At 45.6% G+C, this 27670-nt stretch overlaps 2 protein-coding genes across 4 annotated transcripts; one reads left to right on the top strand and one right to left on the bottom strand.

Moving 5' to 3' along the window:
* The first annotated feature begins 223 nt into the window (after nt 1-223).
* LOC144126177 (kinetochore protein Spc25-like) lies at nt 224-6436 on the top strand. 2 transcript variants are annotated; one of them, XM_077660167.1, is made up of 6 exons: nt 226-385; nt 459-518; nt 688-834; nt 1102-1203; nt 4692-4790; nt 6094-6436. In XM_077660167.1, exons 1-6 carry the CDS (start codon nt 280-282, stop codon nt 6228-6230), a joined length of 651 nt encoding a protein of 216 aa, XP_077516293.1. In that variant the 5' UTR covers nt 226-279; the 3' UTR covers nt 6231-6436. The 2 variants fall into 2 exon arrangements, with proteins under 2 accessions (XP_077516294.1, XP_077516293.1); XM_077660168.1 differs by lacking the exon at nt 1102-1203 and having other exon boundaries at nt 224-385.
* Nost (Nostrin) lies at nt 6272-27640 on the bottom strand. 2 transcript variants are annotated; one of them, XR_013313467.1, is made up of 12 exons: nt 27485-27640; nt 24929-25014; nt 23121-23201; nt 22991-23053; nt 20930-21419; nt 20693-20812; nt 20528-20636; nt 18982-19070; nt 15653-15781; nt 15057-15312; nt 8322-12640; nt 6272-8217 (listed from the first exon to the last, which is right to left on the bottom strand). XR_013313467.1 is itself a non-coding variant. In XM_077660162.1 (11 exons), the coding sequence occupies exons 1-11, from the start codon at nt 27536-27538 to the stop codon at nt 12522-12524; spliced, it is 1596 nt and encodes a 531-aa protein (XP_077516288.1). In that variant the 5' UTR covers nt 27539-27640; the 3' UTR covers nt 6272-12521. The 2 variants fall into 2 exon arrangements, 1 of the variants encoding a protein (XP_077516288.1); XM_077660162.1 differs by having other exon boundaries at nt 6272-12640.
* Between the last annotated feature and the right edge of the window lie 30 nt (nt 27641-27670).

Genomic DNA, 27670 nt, shown 5'->3' with positions numbered 1-27670 from the left:
GTGTGCAGTAGTTCAAAATCGGCGCCCTAAAATATAAACGATGAACATATGGATAGATGTCAGAAGCGTCTTCTTTGAAACGACATAGTGGCAAGCACTGGAAGGTAGGAGCATCCCCTTTATTTTGGTTTACCCGGCTGTAAGTTGTTAATACAATTCGCCATTTCCTTTAAAAAAAAAAAAACGTCTTCCTTCAACAGCGACGACAGTGCCGCAGCGCGGCTATAACCTTCCAACCGCCAAAACCAAAACACGGTTTTGTGCTCTTGTGTGACGGAAATGGCTGTTAATGAAAGGCCTGCGAAAATACTTGCGCAGTTTGTGCCCAAGACAAGAGAAATTGCTCAACAGTTTAAAACTGAGTTGCTCCAACGCCAGTTGTTCGGTAAAGCAGTCTCTTTGGATGTGAATTCGGGGTTTCGCGACAACTAAAACTGATTTATGCTTGCTTTCCCCAGTACGTAAACTTCTCAAGGATGCCGAGGTTCATGCGCTTGACAGACGGAAATTCGATGAAGGTATGCTGCAACTGTATCGAATGGAACGACTCGTTTTAATGGCGCGTATTTCAAGAAATGCGCTGTCGTATCTTAGACCGCAAGAAAATGGGTAAAATTGACGACAGAACTTTCGGATACACTTTGTTGGAGCACATGTGTCAAGGCCTCATTTGGCGTTGCTGCGCAGGACTTGAAGATGGACTTCGAAACATTGCGGTGCTTTCGCAGCGCGAGCAGGAGCTCACTGAACGGTACAAGGCTGACCATGAGCGGTCGTCTGCCCTCGCCGACGTCACAAGCCGGAAGCGAGAGCGTCTGGAACTCCACACTCTGAGTAAGCCTGCCTGTCAATTGCTTAGAAACGAAATTGCTCCGATTGTTTGGCAGTGCGATGCGTTTGCCGTTTCCTATAGCATATCGTGATTTGTGTGTTATTCCTCGGTATTATGTGCTGACTAATGTTCATGCTATTGCATCATGCCCCCTTTTTTCAATTGCTACCAATGCAAAACGCGCAAGTTTCAGTTTTGTTGCTGTGCAACGTCGAAGACTACAAAAGAACAGTTCTTCATGCTCTTCAGTATTTTCTTCCGTTGTGCAGACTTGCACCTTTACAGCCAGCTGCAAATGGTACCAGCAGAATTGAAGCAGTCCCTGGACCTATTAGCCAAATGGGCTGGATTGCAGCTGATACCAGTACCTGGTGAGACATCAACCTGACATGAGCATGCGTGCTTACAGGTCTTAACTGTGTGGCTAATTCTGGTAACCTAGCATCAGCAACTACAACGCTCCTATGTGAGCACATGTCCTTTGAAGTCCATTTGTGTTGCATTGAGATTTGGTGGCAGGCAGCAATGAATGTTCTTGATGAAGGGTTTTGGAGGTGCTGCATGCAAGTTTCCAATCCTCTTCTGAAGCATGTACTATCGGCGTCAAATGAAATGCGAACAGCGGAACGCGTGGCGAATGGTCCAGCTTAGGCCGTCTGCCTGTCGCTAGCAGCGATAGGCGCCCGCATCCGGTTATCGACACTTTTGCTTGTTTTCTCTTGAGTTCGTTCTCTCCCTTTGCCACTGGCGCAGCGCAGTTCCTCTGGCGGCAGCGGCTGTCGCCCACGTATGTAAAGCGGGCGCTGATAGAGCCCTGGCTTGCAGCGCTTCGATTTTTCTGCCATCATCGTGGTGCTATAAGCGCCTGTTCTGCGAAAAAATAAAGGTTGACCAGGGAGATAGGACCGCTCGCTTCACTCGCTGCCGCCAGCGAAACCACGCTGTGCAAGTTGTGATCGGTGAAAAGCATGAATGTGGCGCTCCAGCGGCAAAGCGAAGAAGCCAAAGTCAAATAAAACAAAAGAAAACTATCGCAAACCGGAAGAGCGCGCCTGTAATTGATAACGACAGGCAGACTGCCTGAGGTTGACCGCTTGCCACGCGCTCCGCCGTTCGCATTTCATTTGACGCCGATAGTACTTTAACTTTACTGCCGCACCACATGTATTGTAGCTCATGTGCTGGCATTGTTGTGCTTCAGTTGTTACTAATGGTGCGCAACCTAATGTCATGTGAATGCTGATTGCTAGCAAGGTTGTTCATGGCCTCTGCCCTACACTAATGAGGATATGGCCTAACTTGCTTGGTTTATCCAGACTTGTCATCAACTGCAATAAAGATGTGGTTGCTCACTTACACCTAGGGTGCACATACTTAACCGTACAGTGCTTGAACACATCTTGCCCATTCACAGGTCTGCTATAGCACATTGCTAAACAATGAATTGACAGTGCATTTTGGCAAAGCCTCACTACAGAAGATGGCTCTTAGTGGCATTTAAAAAGGTATCTGCAGGGTTAAAAGATTTAAAAGGGCAGATACTGTGGGAGGTGTTAGTTGCTGTCTGAAGTGCATATGTCGAGCCAGCCAATCGGGTATGCATCGTGACCGGCACAGCAGTGCCAGGTGCACACGAGGCCTTTAGTGAGCGCATTCTGCTTGGGACTTAGCTGGGGTGGTTGGTGTACTATATCCCAAGCAGAAAATTGTGTTTTTTTTTTTGAAAATTGGTTTCACATCTCAGTGGACACTCGAACCGCGCCATAAGGAAAGGGAGGAAGGTGGGAGTGAAAGAAAGAGGTGCCGTCGTAGAGGGCTCCGGAATAATTTCGACCACCTGGGGATCTTTAACACGCACTGACAGCACAGCACACAGGCACCTTTTGCGTTTTGCCTCCATTAAAACGCGCCCGCCATGGTCAGGTTCGAAGCCGGGTACTCTGGCTCAGTAGCTGTGTGCCCTAACCACTAAGCCATCGCGACGGGTCCACAGCAGACACAAGCACTAATTGGGGAGGTTGGCACCAATGACAACACTTATTTCAGCTGATTGAACTTCTAAACCAAAAACACACATTAAGCATTATGAAAAATTGCTTTTTAAGGAGAGAAAAAGTTGTGGGGACGCTTAAGTCACCTTAAGAATGGAATGCGACAGTGGTAAAAGTAATGTTGCTGCTACGTTTATGTGTCTGTGTCAATCCTTTCACCCCATACTCAACATGCATAAGCCATGCACTGAGCGAGTTCGCCAAGAACCTGTTCCAACCTGCTTGTCTTGCCCTTTCCTGATGGCGTGTTGCCCTCTTGTTTTTTCAGTTTTGAATTTTTGCACCGCAGTGGGCAGGTGGGAACTGAATTGAATTTAGCCACATTTATTTTATTGCCCCTTGCCATGGTGGGCAGGTTGTGACGACTTGACAAAGCACTTGACCTCTCTCAACCATTCAGCGACTTTTGTGACAGATGCTAAGTCAAATGGTGTCGCAGTAAAAATAGAAATGGGACAAGGTACATTATAGACAAAGCGATGAAAACCCCCTAGAGCAGTCTAACTCAACTCTAGATGGAATGCTCACACAAGTGTCACCAAAGCGAACAAGCTTCTCAGCTTCAATAATCGCTCCAATATCATGATCAGGGTTTTGGGCAATTGCTTTAACTGTAACTGCACTCTCAAAACCTTTAGTGAAGGCAGCATGCAGTCTAGAGAATGCACTTTCAGTCCAATCCACATATTTGTTTTATGCTTGACAGCATATGTCTTTTTATATTATCTTCCACAATTGATTGGCATGACTTAAACAACTCATTCTTGCTTTCAAAATGTTTACATGTGTCCTGCCTTTGGTGCTTATTTGCGTTGGCTCCTTATTTTATTGTCCCGTCTGCTGTGCATTCCGCATTACTGCTGGAGGCACTGTAACGTTTTTTAGGTTACCCGTGGCACTATTTAATGCCACACACTGCCCTTTAAAGGGAAAAATCAATGGAAGCAGTAAGCTGCACTAGACTGACTGATTACCCTTCGGGAGCATTAACAAAATTTTTCATTTTTCTTTTTCTCCGGGAGAAGTCAACTGCAATGGTTAGGAGCTCGGAAATGAAGGTCTTGATTTCCTCCTCCATTTGTACGGCCCACAAATACTTACCAAAAGATGGCATTGGCACATTCATGATGCTCACTGTACCATCTGTCATGCTAATGGTGCCCTCAATCTTCGCAAAAGAGTGCAAAAGACCCCCGAGAGCTTGTGCCTGGCTGGCACTTCTGAAGCTGCTGCTCTCGAATGCTGGCTAACCTGAGGTTGTGCGAAGAGTTGCTCATTTCGAATTACATTCCATCTTTCAACAGAATTCGTTATCCTGCTTCCATGTTTTGCTGGCACTTCCTGGTGGAGTGGTGTCTCGACTAGAAGCATGAGCCAGTCATGGCTAGTGGAGAGTCCACTTGGCCAAGCACAGTTGCCAGAATTATGTAGGGGCATCGCTATGGGCTTCGCTTTTAGATGATATTCTGGCTTATTGAAAGCTCTTTCTTGGTGAAAGCGGCATATTTGGAACACTGGAACACTAATCTCTTGTTCTAGCTGGATTTAGTATTCCCCTTTAGTGTTGGCGTAACAAAGATGCTCGTTTGATTGCACACCAGTTGCATGCAGGGTGGGATATACAACATAGAGTTTCTGAGGCAGTATATGCCACAGTATAGCTCACAACAGAGGAAAATTAAAAAAAAAAAGCTTCATAACTAAAGCCATCTAAAGTGTGTACTCATAGCCCTGTGCAGCTGTATGAAAATGAGTGCTTGATTTTAGCACATGTACAAACGTGCTGCCCATGCGTGTGGTATTCGCAGGTCATGGCTACAGGCTCTGCCTGACCCTGCTGGACCGACAGCAGCCGCATCGGTGCTGCAGCCTTCTGCTGGGGCGCGACAGTGAAGGCAACTATGAAGGCATGTGAAGCTGGTCACACCAATAAGATTGGCTAGTTTGGATTCAGAGGACGTGGTACCATCAATGGAAGCTCACACCTGTCTGTGTATGCGTACGAATGCTGTGTATGCTTAGAAAGTTGGTACGTGCTCGAGCATCGGAGAGGAGCATAAGAACCCTGTATAAGGCACAAGCTGTGTGCATGTCTTCCATACATACAAATGGTAAAATTACACTCAGAATAACTCTAGGAATTGAATGATATCACTTTCAAGCCGTTCTGACTACTAGTTTTGTAGAAAAGTGGCGCACAGTTTCACCAATGACTTCATAAAAAGGCCTCAAATGTAGTATGTATCCTTACCTCAGTCCTTTGTAAGTGTCCTACTTGTACAGGAGTTGAAAATTGCTTCGGGAAGTGTTATGAGGCAGTTTATTGATGGAAAAGGCTGTGAAACGCTCAACATTTTTTCATTTTTTTCCCCTGCCGAAATTTTTCTCGCCGAACTGTATAGCCACGCTTGTAGAAACGCACAGAACACCAAGGAGGCCTATTAGCAAAATATGAATGGCTTGGTTGATAGTTTGGTAGTACTCTGTACTCAAAAATATGGTACCTAGGTGAATCGTTTTCAGTTTGCCGGCACTTGCAGCAGGTGGGACACAAGTCCCACTGCTGTACAAAGGGTTTAACCAGAAATCTATAAAACATCCTGTGCACTGAAATGCTTTGGAGGAAGCAAGACTTTCAAAGCTCTGATTTGGCGAGCTCATGATCGGGATCGAAAATGCCTAATCCTTCTCACACCACAGCTACTGCTTAAACATGCGCATTACACTCTCATAACCACCCTGCCTTGCATAAAAAATGCGCACCTGACATTTGGGGCCAATGCTTAGCATGTTTGCTTTACCTCGCTACGATTGGCCGGTACTGTTGACTATCACAAAATTGTTGGATCATGCTGTGATGGAGCAAACACCTTTCAAAGTGAATGATGCTAAACATTAGTGACACTAACGTAGTTGACTGTGTGCTTTTGTTGATAAATGGAATTTGATGGATGTATAAGAAATTTCGACTCACAAAAAAATCTGTCCACTTTTTTTCCCCAAACTCTCCCTACAAATTATGCCAACCTTTCTAGAGAGAAAGTGGGCGCATTATGCACATAAATATGGTATTATTGTAATCAACTCTATCACAGTGCGCAAATTTATGTTTGTGCATCTGCAACACGCTGCCGCACCACGTCAAGTGCAGACCACAATTGCTTTTTTTTGATGCTCTCTGAACACAGTTGCACATGTGGTCCATTGCAGCCTCTGAATGTGAGCCTGCCCTGGACAGCCTGGATGGACTTCTCGTGGAACTGAACCAGACTCGCAATTTGAGCCGCTTTGTGAAGCTCCTGCGGCAGCAATTCAGGAGCCTGCTGCTGGCTGGCAGCACCGGATGAGCTGCAAGCTCCTGGTGCTATGGAGTGCATGTCCATTCGACTCAAATATAGACAGCCAATGAGTCTGTCTTGTTTTATTTGCAAAGCAAGCATATTGAAACAGCTCCTAGGTGCAAGAAGCGTGGCGCTGCTGACAGCTCAGAAACAAGGTATCACAAGAGACGTGCATGTACATGATTGTCAAGGCAATAAAAAGTAGTTCTGGATTTTCACTGTGCAACAGCAGGCAAACACACACCAAGAGGAAGCACAGCTTGGAACCCTACTGTAAAAAGGGAATTCCATGACTGAACGGGGGGAGGCAAGGCTGAAAGGTGCAAACCTGAATCATCAGTGTAGTTAGAAATTTTCAGGGTTGCTGTATCCTAGGGCTATCAGGTTTTGCTACTTTCATTCAGTTATAGATTAGTTATAAATCAATGAAGGGGAAAGGGAAAGTATGTAACAAGGAAAACTACTGTTCTGAAATTACAAGGCACCATCTACTCTGCATGTCATGGACAAGTCAAAAGGCCCCTAGTATTCCATTTGAGGAATATATTTGCTAATTTACGATAATTATATATAAAATTTGCCCCTTTGAAAGGCATACTTAGCCGCCGCAGTGGCTGAGTGGTTATGGCACTCGGCTGCTGGCCCGAAAGACGCGGGTTCGATCCCGGCCGCGGCGGTCGAATTTCGATGGAGGTGAAATTCTAGAGGCCCATGTACTGTGCGATGTCGGTGCACACTAAAGAACCCCAGGCGGTCGAAATTTCCGGAGCCCTTCACTACGGCGTCTCTCATAGCCTGAGTCGCTTTGGGACGTCAAACCCTCGTAAACCAAACCAGCCTTCAGTGGTTGATTACCATTTGAATACGTTGACTATCAGTATGAAAATGGGTAAAATTGTAAAACTTGTGTCCACAGTTGAATTTCTCGGTATTTTGGTCCCGAACGCGACAAGTACTGTGTTGTCCTTTCAGAACAGAATGATAAGTTCCCCCAGATAGGCAGTGTAGTGCGAAACTATGAACTTAGAAAAACAGAAGCTGCAATTTGAAGATTTATATCGTCACAAAAAACTTCAAGGCCTTCAAAACCATAATAGTGCTGTGTGGTCAAAATTCAATTTCTTACATACCTCGTACTGGGTATTTTATATAGGGGGGTTATAGACTTGACTGCAATAGCTAGCTACTAAGCACCACTTTTGCGGGTAGGTTATCTGCCCAGGTAGACGCATAAATATTTGAAACTTTAACTGATTTACTGCACAACATACAATAATTAACCTCCAAATTTGTGCTGACTGATACAGGATACCTTGTGTTCTCTGTAGAAGAGCTGGCATACTGTAGAAGGCACAAAATACACCACTTCCAATGACAGTGCTCACTTCCTCGCCAGTTTCTGTCGAGGTCAAAGCATGGTTTCAAAGCTGTGATCACTGGCAGCTTTTTGAGAAATGCCACCAGGGTTTGAATATTCCACTGATCAGATGAAAGTTTTAAAACAGGTCCTTGAATAGCTGAGGAAACAATTTTTTTCTTTTTGGTTTCCAAAGCACAGGTATACTCTGATCAGACAGTCGCTGCGCTAGGATGGAAAGCTGTTTTTGCAGTTGGAAAAGAAAAGATCTTGCAGCAAAATTTCAATTCGGGAACCTCGTGTAGCCCAAACTGCAAACTTAAAAAAATGCAGAGTGTCTTTACCACAGGCTGTACACCAAAAATAGGTATAAAAATGATATAAACAACACGTTGCAGCATTAAAGCAGGCACAACTGGCATCCAAAGTTTGTTTTGCAAAACTTTCATTTACAAAGTAGTGACTATAACACAAAGTCAGCTGCAATGACCAACCCTGGCCAGTTGCAGTGGCGACTCTTACATGTTTCTCCAGTGCATGACTCACAATGAGCAATATATTCAGAGTGTTCATATCTGAATGCACTCTTAGCAGGGTTAGCTGAAGTCCACCAAAATAGTATTCAGCTACAGTGCACTATGATGCAAATGCGTGCCGGATCCCAATGGCTGTTCATATCTGAATGCACTCTTAGCAGGGTTAGCTGAAGTCCACCAAAATAGTATTCAGCTACAGTGCACTACGATGCAAATGCGTGCCGGATCCCAATGGCTGTTGCTGCACTTTCATTCGTGATGGAGATTTATCGAAAAAGCGATAAAGCGTGTGAAACTACACAGCACAAAGAGCTCTGTAATGCTCAATTATTTAGCCTCTCAATGCAAGAAAATTTCTCAAGACAAACTATGAAAAGATATTCATTATGAAAGTCCGCATTTATGCTCGCCTCACTACTGGCTTACAGTGTCTGCATGCTACTGGACAACCCAATATTCCAGGGGTTACTGTAATGCAGCTCAGGGGCGGATCCAGGAGCTCAATATTGGGGGGTGGAATGGGGGGGGGGGGGGTGCGTGCACAGCTGACATGACATTCCTGCAACCAAGTGTTTATGCTTTGCTCACGTGCTTCCATTGTTTTTCAGTTCATAAGTTCATTATTATTATTACAGTTCATAATTATTAGATAAATATGCATCCCGTCAGTATTGTGCAACATACCTTAAATGCTGCTGAATATTTATATAAAGTTAAGTAAGAAACATGAACAGATTATAAAAAGGCCAGAATATTTATTGATCAACATCTAAACTAACTGTTCTGTTTCCTTACAGTTCTCGCAGCATTATTTTTTATCTATAAGATATATCATGCTGAACATTGTATCGCTGAATCTATAACTTTGCGTAGAACGTAGCTTAAGGTTCTGGCGGTTCTAGTTCCTTTCATTTTTCTCAGATAAAAACCACTAAAGTTAGTAAAATATTTTTGTGCGTGCCTAGTTCCACAAATTTTGGAAAAAAGAATAAATTTCAGAAATAAAAAAACCTATAAGCATCATGAAAATTTTCAGACACCTTGTCACGATATATTTTAATTCGTTTAATAACAGTAGTACAACTACGCATAGGTGCAGTTGTTTCAGTCTCAGAGATCAATTTTTTTTTGCATGTGTACTGACATTTCTTTCTAGACAAAAACAAATTATCCTTTAATCACAGTCGTCAAGTAATAGCATGGATCTGCTGCATGAAACCACCCAGCGTATTCTGTAAGAGGATGTACCGGATTCATCTAACATACCTTTAACTACGGCCTTTTCTAAATGCAGGACCGATCAAAGCGCTTTCGTGAGGATCTTCCAAAGCCGCATCACATATGTCACTTCCGTACAGAGGGAACCCAAAAGTGAAGACTACTACCCCATCAAGACGTGTTAAAGTATATGTTCCCACTGGGCTTATTGTTTTTCAATTTTTTTAGACATCCCACCCTAACAAATATGATAGTACCCAGTGTGTGGTCACAAATTTGCTACCAGAAAGCACAACTGGCCATTCGGGAAAAAGTATTCATTACCCACATTGTGGTTGCCTTGAAGGGATGGAGGTCCGCTTACCATTCTCGGATTTGTTGGCGCCGAGCCATAGCCATTCGAGGCCACTTAAGTTCCTGGAGAGATTAGAGGCTGCAAGTCGATGCTCATTGTTGCTCAGAAAGCGAACGCTACTTTACGAGGCCCGGAGGAGGTCCTTGGCTTTTGCTTCCTATGTTGCTTGGAGCTCAACTCTGCTAAGGTTTTATTGACCCTGGGGCGGCTAGGGCTGTGATCTCTCGCAGCCACATCTGTTTTCCTGTTAAGTGACAGAAGACACATATAGGATAATATATTGACCAACCGTCTAGCCGAGGGCACTCTTGTGGACTTAGTCGTCCTCGGGACGAATCTCGGGACTGATCTGGAGTTCCCACTCCATAGTCACAGGGTCCAATCCCGATCAAATAAACCGCCTTTCCCTCCCACCCTACAGTTTCCTCTGTGCTGGCCACACCTGCATACGCACGTAGACATCCTACCCAACCTTCAGCATTTTCTCCACTGCTTTTAAATTTTGTTCCATCTATGACCTTGGGGTAGATAACGTCTGTTGCTGAAGCTCCCAGAAAATTCGAATGCCAGGACCGTTCCACTCAGCCTCTGCACCACATGGAGGAAGTCATGCACCATGCGTTATCACTTGACAAGTTACAAAATTGGTTACAATAAAATTGGTTACAGACAACGTGCTTGTTTGCAATTCCTTAGAGTTCTAAACAGTACTTTCTTTGGAATAGTAGAATTTGAACATGAACTGTTATGTCTAGCATTATCGCTGCAGTGTAGAGGTCCATCCTAGTGGAAAACTGCTAGGCAAGTTGGTGCAGGAGAGTAGGAAACACAGCACAACATGCAGGACACAAGTATGTTTCTTGGTTGTCCCACGTGTTGCACTGTGTTTTCTATTCTCAAACACGTACGAACTTGCCCAAGTCTCTGCCTTAACACAGTTAATTGGTACTGGATGCAATGGACTTTTCCTCGGCATCGTGTTAAGTGGATTAGATTGATGATAGGGTATGATGATGTCTTCCAATTTCGTAGTTCACGAGTCGCGTTACTCGAGGACAACTTTAATCAAAAGACGAGTTCTTTGTTTGGAACGCGAAAGACACATTAAAGAGAAAACAATTTAAAAGTGACTCACAGAGAAGTGTGATAAAATCAGCTGCTGGACCAGCCAAAATCACCTTTTAATCGCAGTCTCCCTGCCTTAGCTGAGCACATCTAATAGCCCATTAAATCAGTTCTACCTGATGCGGTTTGGAAGTTAAGCAATATTAGATTAGAAAACACTTCTTCCCAACCAGTCCACTACTGCTATTTTGTGTCGCCGCTTTGCAAGCCCTGTCATTTCCCTTTCCGTTGAGACATGCCCTCGGTCCTTGCAAAAATGTTCTCGTTTCCCAACACGGCTAAAATGGTTAATTTGCACAACTGCCTATTGTGATCACGCATAATCGCAGACAAGCCATTCTGATATAAGCTCAGAGACTCCAAGGCGAACAGAAATTAAGCCAGTAAGTGGTGCCTTTAGACATTTCCCCACAACAAAACAAAAAAACACTTCGAGCATCGGCAATTAATCTTGGAACCATAGTACATGCTAATACCGCAAAAGAGCAACTTGCCAACTCAGTAGCAAGTATTAGAACATGCAAAACGGGTAGCGGCCGTGAGAGACCTACAGCCAGGGACCCCCTCCTTCGGGCAACGTCACAGGAGAATTTTGTGAAAGAACCGGATGCAGACCCGAGTAGCTTATAAATGCATTCTTCTGGACTAACAAACGGAGCAGGAACAACTGCTTTCCCTGCTTTAGAGGAATCATCTGTTTGGTTGTTCCAAAACGCCAACTTGCCCTTCGTGAGTCGTTGTTCAAGGCAGTTCATCTCTAAATCCCTCTGCTCCTGCCAGCAAAAAAGGCAAAGAAAAAAAATACTGAAGGCACCCAGTGCCCTTCGTAGGCCTGACAACACGCATGGTGAACTTACCCGGTTGTTCGGTTGTGCGACGTCCCCTCAGGGGGGACTGGAGACTTGCCAAAACAAGGGGAGGGTGGTGGAAGGGGGATCAGAGTAGTATGGGGGGGAGGCGACCGCCCCCCTGGATCCGCCACTGATGCTGCTGCTGATAAGCTGAACAGATTTACATGGGTTCCATAAATGCTTTGTGTGTGTTGTGTTGGGTTTAGTGGCACATAAGCATCTAAGGCTATCATGTGCCAACACAACATAAATGCATTGGTCGACTGCACTGATATTTGTTGTTACAGAGCTAAAGCCTAAAAAAATAAAGCCTAAACTTCTGTGCTCTTTAATAAATTCATACAAGGTATTACGGGTCTAAATCAGAACTTTGGTTTCATACATCACTAGAATTGCCCTTCTAATTAAGAAAATTTCCTGCTCCAGGGTTTCTAGTATAGCAGCAATAATATTCCAACATGCCCCATTTATATTAGATGGGCCAGTGCTGTAAGCTTGCCCCCTAAAAAAAATAAGGTGCAATTAGTGACAGGGAGATGATCATCATGGAAGTGCAGATTATGCAATGGTCAAGTTGAGAACACAGAACTTGGTGTCACACCTGCTACTCGCTCAGTTCCAGTCCCAGAAGATAAAGACCTTTTGACACATGGACCAGGGGAGCTGAAAAAATTGCGTAGAACACACGATATTCCTTTATCAACCTCAATCTGCACCACTATTGCTCCAACAAAATGGAAAAAGAAAAACACTTGTTCATCGCGTGAACCATAACACACTGTGCACACTGCACAGCTATCACAAAATGACCAACTGCAGTGATGAGCGTGACTGGCTGCGCACAAGAAGAGATGTCTATCCAGGTTCAGGGCCCAGCTCTTGGACGTAGCTGGCAGGGAAGACTCCCCAGTGGCCATCTTTCTCTCCGTGCCACCAGCCCTCCTCAGCACGGCTGTGCACAGTCACCAGGTCACCTGCACACGTTTGATGAGCCAGCATCACTGTGTGCATCATCAGAGACAAACCACTAGGCAAAAAGTGCTCGGTTGTGGGTGGAATCCAAGACAGACATTGTTTTGTCACACAGGCTAAACGTGGCGGCGCTGCGCAGACCACAGAGACGCATTTAAACAAAAGTTCTCAAACTCAACATCAATTACCGGGTACCGTTCAGAGGAGAATGTGAAAGCCAGTATATTTTTGAAGTGCTGTGGTGCATGAGGTGATGATGCTAGCTATTAAAGTGCAGAAGTACTGAATTTTTTTCAGTGCTGACCAGTCAAGCAGGGACCTTTATTATTATGCACCAGCAGTACAGGACGAAGACAAAAACAAAAAGGAAGAATCAGACTGTGCTGAACTTACAACTATCTCTGATTGGAATACACATGTCAATTTATACACTAACCATAACTGCACACATGCATCAAACCCAGATGTGTTTACCACAATCAAAACCACTTCAAAGGCACAAGTGTGTACGCAGAGCTGTTATCCATTGTGCAGCAGCCTCATTTCCCTGGCTGATAATGTTACAGAAGGTGCGCTAACACACCCATTCATCTTCCTGATGATGTGCAATGCCTCAGCTCCAGAATGCCTACCTTATGCACTGGTCATTATGCACAAACACCACTTCTGTGTCTACAAAGAATGGAATGCATTTACATGTAAAGCAATGCTTGCCTAGATTAGTGGCTTTCTTTTCCAAAGGATTAAAATGCTCCATAAGCCTGATATTAATACACCATCTTGTCGGGCCTATGTATGTGAGGCCACATGAAAGAGCAATTTGGTACACCACATCCATCTGGCATGGAACATACTCATTTACGTGATTAATATTACACCTGTTCCTATTACTGTCCTTCACGCTTCCTTTGAATGGCCACCCCCAATTTTTCTTGGCTATTAGGGGCTCAGAAAAGAACGTCCACACTGTGCCTAGCCCCCACTCTCTTTAATCTGCGAGGTAGGGCATGTAAATATAGTTTATTTTGTTTATTTTATTTTGTTCCACTCGTAGGACCTTAGTGCAGGTCAAGACATTCTTTGTTTTTCAAATTTCAAAATTTTAAACTTCTTGTATAAAACTTTCTTCTGACTCTAGCTATGTCAACAAACACGGCATCGCATAAATTCAAAAACCAAAGTTTGTGCTTAACGAAAAAAAATTCTAAGGTCATCTTGACATGCGTGAATGCAATGAATGTTGAACCAGCCTTCTACCACATTTTCTAACTCTGCAGCCTTTTCACAAGATTCAGAGGGAAAATAGGCATTATAAAACAATTTCCTGGAGATATAGCAGTGAATTTTGTGAGAGTAGTCACACAATTATATCTAACGTGCTCAAAAAATTTCATGCAAATACATTTCAAAAAAAAATTTTTTTTTCTGAAAGCTGCATCCCTCTTTACAACAGAGAGAGACAGCAAAAGCGTACAAGCATAAGTGCTCCGTCCCGTTTATCTACCTTGTGGTCTGTCTGTTTTCGCGCCTGTAATCCAAAGTGCTGTTGGAAGCATGCTTCTTTTCTGATCTGATCCAGAGTGTTCTCAGGCATTTTCGCGACTTCAAGCTGTGTGTGGTGTTACACCATTGGCTGAAAGATGCCACAAAGGTTTAAGGATATGAGAGAAGAGGAGTGTGGCAACTTCCTACTTTGCGCTTGGCTTCCTGAGGTGGGCAAAAAAGAAGAAAACATAAAAATGGTGACACAAGCCATTTCCATAGCACCGCATCTCCCCTTTCCGTGATCCTTGCAGGTCAGGGAAACGAAGGAAGGTATCAAACATCTGTCACGGAATCTCATTTGCCATGGATGTTTTTTCTTCACTTGTCTAGTCACTGCCAATGCATTCTTGCAGTAATGTATGAGACGTGTGCAGAACAGAACCTTTAAACATGACGTGGTGGCAGAACCAAACTGTAATGGACAACAATTTGACACTTTTTCTCAGCACAGCATGTCACACACTACACTTTTTTTCCAACACTTTCCCTTCAGAGAAATGTGTGAGAATGCTGCTTGCGTGCTGTGGGGCGCTACAGTTGCTGTGGGGATGGCACAATGTGGCAAGTGGGTTTGCTTGTCAATAAGTACCGTTACACAAATACGTACTTCGGGCGAAAGTTCTAAACTAGTACATTCAGGAGCAACTTGATCTCTTTATTTGGTATGCTAAAGTCAGGCTAAAAGATGTCAACTAATGTCTAATGGATGCGACATGTGTGCTCAAGGTTCAGTAAACCAGCTGCAAAAGGCCAACAAGAAATGTCTGCCCCCATTTGGCAACATGCTCACATTCCCACAAAAAGTTGCCAAGAAGGAAAATCAACACCCGGGAGCTGTGACAGATTAGCAGGCGAGCTGAAGGAGAAGTGCACCTGAGCAGAGGCTGAGTTCGTCATCCATGGAGGCCTGATAGTCGTACAGGGCTCGGCACCGTGAGGGCAGCACATTTTCATAGGTCTGCTCCTCCTCCTCCTCTTCCTCGAGCTGCTGTTCTGATTCCGTGGAGCAGGCAACAGGGGCCTCGGTGCCCCCATCTGCTGCACCACGGTCCCATGCCTCGGTGTCCTCAACACTGGACGAACGCCGCTGGAGCCAGGGGGGGATCTTGAGCACCGTCTGTGCCAGGCCCTAAGCAGCAGCAGAGCACGGGTCAGCGTCTGCTCTGCCTGTCAATGGCTGAGGCTGACTGCTCAGTTACTGGCATCATAACACTCAGCGAAGCCGTTATTCTATCAACTCGAACCAACAGCTTGCATGTAAATACTGACAGTTGTGCAGCTTCTTCTCAGTGTCTCTATAGCGCAAACTCTGGACAATGAGCTGGGCAGTTCAGGTTGCATGCAGCACGGACAACTGCAATGTGGACAACACCACCCCCACAGCTGAACAGAGGGGGGCACAGGGACACAATGCTTGAAAATGGCTGTAGTAAAGCGACACTGTGGGCAACCAATTCGATGTCACTTGCCTGTCGGTCCCTGCGCTGCTCTAGATGTGGAGCCAGGGGGTGTGGGGGCCGCGGCTGGCCCTCCAGGCCTGCGAGGCAGCACTGCACCTTGTGGCGGGAGGCCTCCAGAAATGCTAGGCTCTGCCGCAGCTGCACATTGACACGGCGTCGGTGACAAATTGAAACAAGGAAGGAAAAGCAGCCTCTCCCTCTACGAGATAAATGGCATAGCCGCAGCATTTCATCTCGAGGATGTGACCAGATGGGCACCCCACTGAATTTCTTTCCCACAGTTTGTCCACATGGCATATTTCCCATACAGTAATTGTGTATGACAGCTAGGAGCAAAAAGAAAGCACTTTCATGTATGATGGTGGCCAACAGGCATCTTCATGCATGCATCCAAATATAATGGAGAATAACATGCAAATTCCACCATAACGACAGCTTCACTTTTCAAGGTAAAAGTTCTTCCATGCTCTGCTGTTCATTACACACCATCCGGACAAAAGAACAAAGGAGAAAAATATGCTTCGTTCCCTAAATTCAGTACCGATTACATGCTTCGCCCAGCTTATTTTCAAGTTTCGATTTCTGGAGTGCTGAAACTGCACAGAAGGCACTGCATTCTCTGATGAACACCTGTGTATGATGCAGCGCAAGGCTGACAGATGGACAAGATGCAATCTGCGTGTTATGGCAGAAAAAAAAAAAAGCCACAACGGTAAAGAGAAACAGGATGAAAAAAAAATAACATGTCACAATTTCTTTGTCTCTCGAGTGCAGTATACCTTCTTCATAATCCAGCGTAGTGCCTCATGGCTTTGAAACAATCCTGATGCTGCTGCATTTCAGCTGGTGCTTTCTGGCCCATTCAGGTGCTTGCTAAGGCTGCATTCAGTTTTGAGGGTGGCCTCAGAGTGCTTCATTGTGTAGGTTTATCAAATATGCTACAGAAACATCACCCTCATTTGTAAGTCCCAAGTCCTAAACGATTTACAAAAATGCTGCTTCAAAGGAATTTCAACATAGGCTTAGATTTTTCTATTTATATTTGCGCATACCGTACTTCGAAAATGGAGGTAAAGACAAAGAACAAGAGAATAGGATGGGACAAGCACCACTAAGCTATATAACCATGCTAAGCTATATCTGTGCACCTGATGATCATACACTTATGCAGTCAACAGTGGCAAATAATGAAAGTAAAAGCCTCCTAAAATTGTTGCCCCTGAATGCAGCATGTTTCACTCCATGCGGAATGCCTGCAAGTGATTGGCATGGATCGTCATCATCAACCGACCCAAAGTTCATTTACTAACGTCCCTAGATCGGTCGCTAGGTGGGTTTGTCGGCAAGTAGCGACAAGGTTGCCGCATGCCCCTCTTTTCTTTCTAACTTGCTCACTTAGCGGTGAGTTGGCACCTCCTGTTTCGCATTTTAATTCTTTCACTTCTTGCAGGATGCTTGCAGTACTGAACTGTTCTACAATGCATACTAATGCATTAGGAAGAACACGGCGTACGCCGGAAGTTGTCGGCAAAAGGTTGTCGCTCTTTGTTTTTTTCAAAGCCTATTCAGGGTCATTACCGTTTACTGCAGGACGAAGGCCTACCCCATATCCTCCCAATCAACTCTGTCCTGTGTCAGCTGCAGCCACAATACCACCAGAAATTTCCTTATTTGATTTGCCCACCTTATGCTCAATCACTGGAAAATACTGTATACTGCTTACTGCTTAAGCCAAACTGAACACGGGGTATTTACAGCGGTTAGACTTTCTTGCTTAAACAAAAAAAAAGAGAAATCCAGTGAAAGTGCCCCAGATTCCTTTTTGAAAATTTTTTTTAAACACTGTCAGGGTCGGTATACATTACATGCATGCCACAGCTCGCTGGCCATTATAGGCTCCCTGAGATTGGTCAGCAATGAGGGTAAGGAAAGTGAAAGACTAGCTAATACTGAATCACCCGTCATCCTCCCACAAAAATGTTCAATCTAGCTTATGTAGCACCAAAGATACCGAGGGTAGAAAATGGTCATCTTTCTTTTCTCTCTCAACAAGTACAAAGAGCACCATGGGCAAGAAAAACAAATAAAAATAAAGTTGCCCGTCCCGCACTGCCATCTCAACGCATACAGTTGAGGGAGCCAGAAAAAAAATACAGAATACAGGCCAAGACCCTACTCCACGCCATTGGCTCGGTTGTTTACATTTTTTTTTTGGCCTCGGGCAGAAGAATAGAGGGGTGACTGGAAGGAAGCCATGCAGCACCATCTCCAGCTAGCCGCACCCCCGCCTACTTTATCCAAAAATGTGCTTGTGGTAATTGTGGGTCATTTACAGTCCCTTTACAATTGAAGCCAAGAAAGCACGGTGTAAGAATGTGCAAGAAAGCAATGCAGTTTCAAGGCAGGATTTGAGCCAAAGACCGGCACTGGTGCTCGTTGCAATGTGCGGGACTGGGAGTTTTGTAAATTCCCAGTCCCACACCGCTTGTAAAAGTGAACCGACAATTTACAAATAGCTTGTAAGCTATTTGTAAATTGTCAGTTTACTTTTGAAGACTTGTACGCGGCATGCATACTCAAAGAAAGGCCTTTGCTCTACATAATGCACACATTTGACAGCTGCTTTTAAAACCAATTTTGTAGGCCCTTCAAGTAAAAGTTACATCTGGTCACGAGAGAGAATTAACAGCGTGTGGAAGCCAGGGGTTTCGTGGCTTTAGTCAAGGTGGTTTCATGTAAAGCTTTTATAAATGCGAATGCATTATATGGCTCATGAGACGGACAATCCGGTGTTGTTGTTGTCCATGCCAGACGGTCCGAAAAACCACAGGACTTCATCAGGAAAGAAATAAAAATAAAATTTCTTAAATTTCTCTTGAAATGGGTTTCGAACCCCGGCCAGTGTGAACAGATCACCTTCGCTGGCCACTTCATTAGAGCACTGCGCTATCGCTGCAGTAGAACACCCCACGTGCTAAACTGTCAGTCTCTCGCGATGGGTTTGGGTACTGTCGTCTTCATCAGCTTCCATTCAGGCGGCGCGAACAGATCAGGATCGCTGGCCACTGCATTAGAGTAGTATACCATCGCTGCAGCCGAACACGCCGCGAGCATGCTTTCGCATTCACAGCACGTAGGTAGTCTTAAGTGCCCTCCGTAATTTTATTTTTTGACTCTACAACACTGTTTCATTCAACGTTAAGCTGATGTTGCATTTCTTCAGATAAGATGGACTATTGGTGAAAATTCCATCACCGATACGTCCAGCTATATAAATCTGAACACATATCCTGCAGTTCATCAGGTCCCGCACCCACTGCAGCATCAATTACACAAACCTGCTGGAGCTTCTCCTGGACACGCAGCTGTGCCTCTTCGTCACCAAAACGAGGGCTCTCTCTGAAAGCTTGAGCCAAGGACTCCACACCTGCACAATAAAGAAAGCAGACAATGCCCCATCACGAACACAGCTCACTCAGCTTCGCTGCAACTACATATTTCCATGCATGTAATGGTCAAGTTCAGTCCATAAGCCTAGGTTGGGAGAGACAAATTTTAAATTGTACATTCCTTCTTTGTAATAATGTGCAAGACAGTAAACATTGCTGAACACGTAAAATTCGCCTATGCCGACAAATAATGCATAAATTAATTTCTTCTCTCATGTTTTCACCAGCCAAACAGTGACATCATGTGACACAAAAGTTCAGTTTGGACCATATGCGGCACATAGAAAGAGCAATAATATTGCTGATTCTATGTTTGTTCTATTGTAGCTCTTCTGGCAGACTGACTTGAGGTTGTAGAGCTTTAAAGTAACGAAGCAGTAATTAAATTTCAGTTTTTGTCCCGAAACAAAAACAGCATATCTCTGAGATAAGAAATAGAGTTATAAACCATTTAACAGAGTAGGCAAATTCCATGATATGGCAAATATACTCTATATAATGTCTTACACACCAAGCAAAAAAGAAAACATACAACCAGAAATTTGCCATCCATACTCTTTTATGTCAAAAGAGGATTAATTTACCCTTCAGGTGCTGAAGGCACCTATCAACTATGACTTTCGACAAATATATAGCTATAAAAATTAATTTAAATGTTTAAAAGTGAAGCTGGACTTGCCAAGACATTTCGTTGTCACTGTGATGAGCTGTTACCCAAACAGCAACTTCTACCTGCGGCGCGGACAGATCAGACTGGCTTAACCTCTACCAGAGCTTAACCTGAGTCTAAAATCGTCGCCAGACATGCCGATGATCCAGCAAAGCAAAACCATGAGCCAAACAGGCTAAACGCATGCTTGTGCATGTCTACTTGGTTTAACTACATTAAAATCCTACCACTATATTGGTATTGTGACTGGCAAGCCACAATTGGCTGGTGCTTGATATAGTGGAGATTGTTTGTTGATTTTTCCCGCCTGAAGCCTTCTCAGCATCATGCCCGTGAGGCAACGAATACACAGCAGTGTCCTTCATACACTGCGAAGTGGGGAAGGTATGCAGCGTCTCTCTGGGTTTTGGCTAGCTGGGTGCGGGTGTTGCGTAGCCCAAGCCCTTATAAAGCTCAATCATTACTTTAGTGAGTATCTTCAACAGATCAGCTCAGAGAATTAGAGAAGGCTTTTAGACTTATAAAACCCACAACCCAAAGATGGGCCTTGCGGGCACACAACATAGGTCCCATGGCCATTCCTCTGTGAAATATGTAGCACCTAGCCATTTGAGAAAAAAAGAAATTGCTTCATGCACCAACTGATAAGCAGGGGATACTGTGCTGTGAGGGTATGCCAGAAGTAAAGGAGTCTCCCGAGGGAGACAGCCAGATATAAGTGAAAGCCTGCATGGAGGCATATGTGAGCAAGTATGTGACAGAGACCTTGCTTTCCCCGCCGCTCTGTGTCGAGGTCCTTCTGCAGCAGCTGCAACAGCCTCTCCAGGGCCTCCTTGCGCCTCTGGGGCTGCATGGGACTTGACAGGTCTTCTGCCTGCATAATGTTGACCAGTGCATATGGCACACAGAAAATAGGCTGCTGTAACTTACATAAAAATCAGGCAGGAGCTGCTCGGGGACATTCGGAGCCGTGCCTCTGAGGTGCACGGCTTCTTCAATGTCTTGCTTGGCATCCACCTGTGCCGTCTGCGCCTGGACACAATCAGCGCACTGCAGAGAACAAAAGCACAAACTGTCAGTCGAGTAGGTAAATGGACTAAGAACGAAGGAAAGACAGGACACAGAGGTGACTGTGGCAGTGTCTTACAAACAAAGGGCAAGCTGTACCTGTTGCACCTGAGGGGCCATGTGCGCCAGGTGCTGGGCATAGCGTGCCAGGGCCGCATGCAGGGCCTCGAGGCGCTCCTGCTCAAGCGCCTGCAGCCAGCCAGCAGTCTGGAAAAGGAGAGTCTCCCACTCCTGGCGGGCCTGCTCGGCTGACACACACGCCCCGTAGTACTCGCCCTCGGCCTTGGCCAGCGCAGCCTCCGCCTTGCGCCGCTTGCTTTCCAGCTTGGCCTGCGCATCCCGCTCAGCAAGCAGCCGCATGCCACCGCGCTGAGAGCGGGGCTCCAGTGCACGGCCCTGGGCGTGCTCGTTGGTCCGCGCACACTGGTGGGCATGCCGCTTGCTGCGCTCCTGGAGGGCCCTGCGCTCACGTACTGCACGAGCCCTCCGCTCCACAGCTGCCTCCAGGGCCTTGCGCCGGCCGGCCTGCGCCTCGTGCGACACCCGGAGGGGACCACACACACCCTCCGACAGGCCGCGTGACAGGCTCCTGCATGTGCAGCACCTCCCCCGTTGACCAACAGCCATAGCTATGTTTGTTTCTTTTGTCCTGTGTACCATATCATGCACTTTGTTTCGAGAAGTCATGAACCAACTTGCCCACCAGTCGATTCATCTGACCAACAAAAGGCAACTCCAGCACTTTCATGCATATTAGGAAAACACTTCCCTTGCTCGTAGTGTCCATGTTTTTTTCTCTTCGTGTGTGATAGTTTTTGTGTGTCTGGTTGGCTCGTCACGTGCATAAAATATATAGATACTATGCTTGTACTAGTGTTGGCGTCCCCGTTCCTTGAATATGCCAGACTGACCTCATCTGGAACTTGTGAAGCTGTTGGTAAGTAATAAATGAAATTAAAAACAAATGCTTGTGCTAAGAACAGGCAAGGCTCCTATGTAGACATGTGGCACATGTTGTCATTACTGCTGTCACATGGGTGCTTACAAGTGACGTAACAAATACGGTGCATAAAGGTTTCTTTAGTGACCTTTTTTTTTGCATGAATAAGTACAAAACATTGAATAGCACGCATGCATTCCTGCAGTGGGGTAACCCAGCCAGCATGGATTAGACCTTAATTTTTTTTTGATGTTCAACAGTTCCCAGTGCGTTCCAGCCAACTGTTTTACCTCACAAGCAACTAATCTGCACTCTGATATTTGATTTGTTGTTCAGATGCCAACATGTTTCCGCCTCTCTGTGCTACAGCCAGAGCACGTAGTGCCTGCATGTCAACCTTTCCAATGAGTGGTGCCCAATTTAATAAACAGTGTTGCGAATAAATTTTGCATGAGTAAAAAAAAGTGTTGTGGCAAGAATGCCCAATGTAGGCATTTTGCAGAGTTCTGGCTGCACTGCAGTGCCCATGAGTGCTTCTCACAAAGTATTACCACGTGGCTGGCAAAATTCCCATCATAGCGAGTCTTTCAGCTGCCATGGCCATTCATCGTCGAGAAGTACAGCCTCCGCTTCATTCTTAGATGCACACATGCCAAGTTCCCCAGCTTATGTGTGCAGTGTTTGAATTCCTCACTGAGAACCGCCCCGTCTGCAGTTGTGGCACTCAAAGAAATAAGGACAGCCTTACTCACTGCTAAGCTCTATATATGCCATCACAGAATTCATGACGTGTAACTTCAGAAAGACAAGTGCCACTTCTTAACTGTCTCTGATCCTTGCTAGTGCTGCAGTGCAGTGGATGTCAAGTTTGCACAGTCTTGGTATATGAGGCAGGAGAGAGGTCAGAATGGAATTCCAGGCCTCGAACTTTGGGGAGCTAGGCACCTGTACAGTGCTGCTTGAGAGGATTTCCTTTGCAAAGGAGAGCACTGTTCATGCTGGGCCCTTGGAAGGAAGTCACAGCACAGGTGCATGAGCATGCATTGAGATGCCTACTGCGTATACAACCAAGTGAGCCCTTAATGGCCATGCAGATCAATGCCGCACCTGGCCAAGGCAACTGCTCCTTAGAGGGCATGGGTGCAACCAATGCCTATGGGCAAACGCAGTGTGCATGCAGGTCAAGTAGCAGTACGAACAAGAGCTGGTAACAGGCTCACCTGTGCAGCTGGGCTTCTCGCTCCAGCTGTGTGGCCACTTCCTGCCAAGCCGCTGCAGTGGTGCTGCAGTAAACGACACAGAGCACTGCGGTGAGCTGCGCACTACAGGAGCCAACGCACGAGTACTGACCCAATGGCTTCTCGAGCTGCCCTGGCAAGACGCTGGGACAGCTTGGCCAGGCCCTTGGCATGCGCTGCCTCCAGCTCTGACCTGGACGGAGGAACAGCCCTCTTTGCCCAAAATCATATTAAAGTGCAGAGGTCACCTCGAGCTCATTAGTGGCCCATGGTTGAATCCCGTACATTGCAATGACACAGGTGAGTCTGCTTGAAAATTGCTCATTTATGTTTCACACTCCAGAAGAGAGTGCTGCTTACTGAGATGAGGCAGCAGAAAGTGTCAATAAGGGCAGCAAAAAGTGCTTCAATCACCAAGGGATTTGTTTTATCACAAGGGCATGCATGCTAGCGACCTCGTGCATGCATTCTTTATCCAAAAAGATTCTGGTAAGTGCATGCGCAATGTGCCTATCAGTCTGTCTGATTACAAAGTGACTTATTTAGATGACTGCTGCGCATACTGCATAAGGTGCATACGTGCTTGTTAGAAGTGACCTGCATATGTGTGCATGTGTTTCTTGTCTTCACTTGTGTTTCATCTCAGTTTAACTGCGACAGCTGTCTGTCCTACTGCAGAGGACCTTGTAAAAAAAAATGAGGAATGATTTAGCGTGGTTAGGCCAAATGCAAATTAGGTGCACTCACTTTTGGTTTTCACTTCAGTTTCGATTTTGGTTCGAAGTTCGGTTTAAGAGGGCAATGTGATAGCGGAGTGTTCTGGATCCGTTGCATACAAAGAGAAGTTGATGAAGACGACGACATCCAAAGCACAGCGCGAGAGACTGGCAGTTAAACACGCGGAATGTTTGGCTGCGGCTATGATGTAGTAATCTAATGCAGTGGCCAGCAAAGCTGATCTGGTCATGCCGCTGTGGGTTCAAAACCCATTCGCGGCCATAAAGTGCTTTGCCATGTAGCATTTTGCATAGTTGGCCATAAAGCATGCTGGCAAGTTCCCCACAACCTGGTGGGTAGGTTGCCACCTGCCAGAGGCTTCGGACAGACAAACATCGGCAAAATCTGATACCGGGGGTTATAGTGCTAGTACACTAAAAACAGCATTTAGGCAACTACAACAGTTAACCCAACCAAGGCATAGACAGCTATATACTACACGTATACAAGCAATGAGCAATGTCTGTAATAACTCATTACACAGATATGTAGCTACATAAACAAACGATCATGCAGACGAAGACTGAAATTTTGCACTGACACTGCCGCATGGAACTCGCGTCTGTTACATATTGCGAGTAACTTCAAACTCCTACATGGAAGCACTATTTTTTGAAGTCACCCAACTATTACAGATACATCCATAACAATGCAACATGTGGATAACAGGGGCAAAATAAACAAGCAGAAAAAATGCCTGAGTCAGAATTTGGCACCACATGTATTTCCTGCAGAGAGAATGCAACAAAGGCATCCAAGAAAGTGAATAAAATGTCAGTGATAAGCAACAGCTACAGGAATTATGCAGCTGCAGGAATCTTGCAGCGGTGTCATTTATCCTCTGTTTTGAGTTCTCCTATCACCTCATGGCGGTTGCCCCTCCACATGTCTGCGTCAGTGTCCCAAATCATGCTGGAGCGCAAGTAGTGCCATCTGTGGTGAGGTGAGGAATGCAGTAGAGCTGCCATTTCTTTGCCCCAGGGGAAGGCAGAGTGTGTTCCAAAAAAAGGTGTGAAGTCACAACAGAACCCTAACTTGTGTTCTTCCTCACCTTGGTGGTCAGAGAGCCTTTGCTCTACATGTTTTACAGTAACACAGTGATGTAAAAGCTTTTGTGCAGAGACCACCTGCCAATTTCCTCACCGCTCCTGTAGGATGTGGACCACTTCCTTAGAAAACTCGGCCCCTTGCTTCAAAAGACGACGCAGCTCCTCAAACCCTGTAGGGCCCTGCAGATTAGAAAGTGGAGGGCATGGCTCAGATAAATTCATAATGTTTTGACACATTCGCAGCAAGCCAGAAGACGGAGCTAAAATAAAGAAACAGAAAGTTGGTGAGTTAGACATTGATCATAGCTATATTTCAAGGCGCAAACTTGATGCAGATGCAAGAAGGGAAAAGAAGACAGGTTTAGCGCCATTTCGGGAGTATGCGAGAATGACTGTTTTAGTTGGCTGTCTTGCAATGGTCAACCGAGTGTCCTGGCTTGTGCCCCATGCACTCTCAAGAGAAAAGCAAAAGTGGTACACGCTAGGATGTTGTTGGGTAAGTTTCTTCATATGGGATACCGAGAGAACACTTACGTAAATAAGACGTTACCAATAGAGACAAAACAGGACGTGCATGATGCATACTATATGGGTTTTGTTTAGACTGCATTGCCACGCTTTCAGGGAGCACCTGCGGTTAAGACAGATGACAAAGTGAGTTTTTTTTAATCTAAAGGCCCCTCATTTCATTCGTTTTCATCTGTGGCAGTCCTATATGGAGAAAACACAAAAAGCATCCCGAGTAGCGTGCCGTGCAACGCCACATGGTATACCGGTTAGCTCCCAACACATACTTTCCCAAGTTAAATTCAACATTTTTTTTTCACACTTTATTTCACAATTTCATTCTTTTTTTGCAAACATTAACACTTCTGGAGAAATTATTGCTTTTTTTCGATGAAAATGTGGTATATCCTTGTGTGGTCAACAAGAATGTTTAGCTTTTGTCTTGGCTTCTTTACAAGTGCATATCATCAATTAATGCACGAATTCGGGCTCTTACTTAGAGCTGTGTTTGCAGAAGTATATGCTTTAGTCACAGGAAGAGGACTGGTGTGGGAGTTAAGTGGTCACACAAAAGTATGATGCTTGGCAAGAACATCCCGGCCTACACCTGCTGGTATATCTATGAGGCCATGGAGCATTGCTGCAAAACGTACAGCCTCAATATTAATACAACGATCCCAGTGTCTCACTGCATCTCTGGTTGCCACACCTGATCAATTTTCTCTTGTGACCTATTAACTGTAACCAATAGCTGGCTAGCTGTGGCGTGCTGCGGGGCAAACGATGTCAAGAATATTGATTTTTTTTTTATTACAAAACCGAATTGCAAAAATGCGTTTGGGTTCTACTGTTGGTTTATTTTGCTTAAAAACAGAAAAATCCAATCTCTACTCAATGCTACTTGGTGGGCATGAGTATGGTGCATGCATGAGGGTGTCATTCGGTGGACTTGCAGGCTAGGACGCATAACGAATCCAAAAGTAAAAAAAAAAAGTTTAGCGCTGAGAAAGACAGAACATATATTTTCATCGTACAACGTTTAGCAGCTACGGTCGCCGACAGATGTATGTTCCCGCATCGACGTCCCTTGTGTCGCGCCGCAAGGACCTCAAATGTCATACCGACGAGCCTGCATGAATATGCGCTCGTGCAATACACTGGCGGCAGCTAGCTAGCAAAAGCGACTGCTCAACAATTAGTCCAATGCAAAGGAAGCAACCATTCCGAAGTGGTCATTCGAGAATGAGGCCGACGATCGGACCCGGCCTCGCGGTTCGAGCACCCCCCGCGAAGGACCGCGCAGGGGGTACCTTGGGAGGTCGGTGCGCCTACTGCTGCTGCTGCGACGACAGGGGCGTGCAGTATGGCGCCGAACCTCGCTCGACCAATGTTTTCGCGATTTTTCACGCTGCGCGTGAGAAATTAAAATAAAGAGCGGCCGACTGTGAGAGGAGGCGACGACCGGTTTCTGTCGAGGCGAACAGCCACAGGGAGACAGAAAAAGAGAGTCCGCTTCCTACCCCGCCGAGGACACGGTTGGATGACCGGTCACACGCAGCAGTTACCGTAGCCCGAACACCATCTGCACAGCTGCAATGGCTGCAATGGCATCACTTTTTCGAACGAAAGCCTGCCGCGATCGAGTAGACAGCCAGCTTGGACAGCGTCCAGCGCGGCCGCTCACAGACGGACGTACTACGCTCACGAGGTCACCAGCGCATTGACTCGTGACAGTCGCGTCCACACATTTGGTGCGTGGGCCAAGCGTTACGCTGCAGCACATCGCATTACTGATGTTCACAGAATGCACGCACAAGTAAACCGGAAACAGGAGAAATAACAGGGTTCCTGCTCGCTCTGGGCATGGTTCTGGGTCGATATATAGTTCGAAGAACTGTTCGCAGTGCCACGACGGCCGATGTAGCTTATTCGATTTGACGGTAGCGGCGGGAGAAAGGGACAGCGCGTTATGCAGGCACATGCTCCAAGCGGAAAATGAACAACATAGTACTAGAACTGATACACACTATGTCCAGTTTTAGCATGCGCGACTGCGATCAAACCTTTGATATCGCCTGACATCAAAACGGCCAGATCTTACCATTGAAAGGAGACGAAGAAGTGTTCCGGAAAATGAACTCACCCAGAACGCATCCCTGAAAGAACTCATGCTTTTCCGGTGATCCTGAATGGTCATAAAACCCCGATAAGCGGCAGCAGAGGAGCCAGCATTTTACAGTACGGGCGCAGCTTTCAGTAGTGCGATTCGTGAGAGAGGCAGAAAAGCGTCTGCTCAAAGCAGTTCCGCACAAAATGTCTCTTTTAGTAC

This window comes from Amblyomma americanum, chromosome 3 (assembly GCF_052857255.1).
Source record: "Amblyomma americanum isolate KBUSLIRL-KWMA chromosome 3, ASM5285725v1, whole genome shotgun sequence".
NCBI lineage: Eukaryota > Metazoa > Arthropoda > Arachnida > Ixodida > Ixodidae > Amblyomma > Amblyomma americanum.
The sequence above is the reverse complement of the archived record's forward strand: the minus strand, read 5'-3'. Positions and strand labels throughout refer to the sequence as shown.

Coding starts and splice junctions, on each gene's coding strand:
- LOC144126177 (XM_077660167.1), top strand. CDS start 280: ATGGCTGTTAATGAAAGGCCTGCGAAAATACTTGCGCAGTTTGTGCCC. Junction 386..458: donor GCTCCAACGCCAGTTGTTCG/GTAAAGCAGTCT, acceptor TGCTTTCCCCAG/TACGTAAACTTCTCAAGGAT. Junction 1,204..4,691: donor GCAGCTGATACCAGTACCTG/GTGAGACATCAA, acceptor TGGTATTCGCAG/GTCATGGCTACAGGCTCTGC.
- Nost (XM_077660162.1), bottom strand. CDS start 27,538: ATGACCATTCAGGATCACCGGAAAAGCATGAGTTCTTTCAGGGATGCG. Junction 20,813..20,929: donor TGGCCCCTCAGGTGCAACAG/GTACAGCTTGCC, acceptor TGTTCTCTGCAG/TGCGCTGATTGTGTCCAGGC. Junction 12,641..15,056: donor CGAACTCAGCCTCTGCTCAG/GTGCACTTCTCC, acceptor AAACGTGTGCAG/GTGACCTGGTGACTGTGCAC.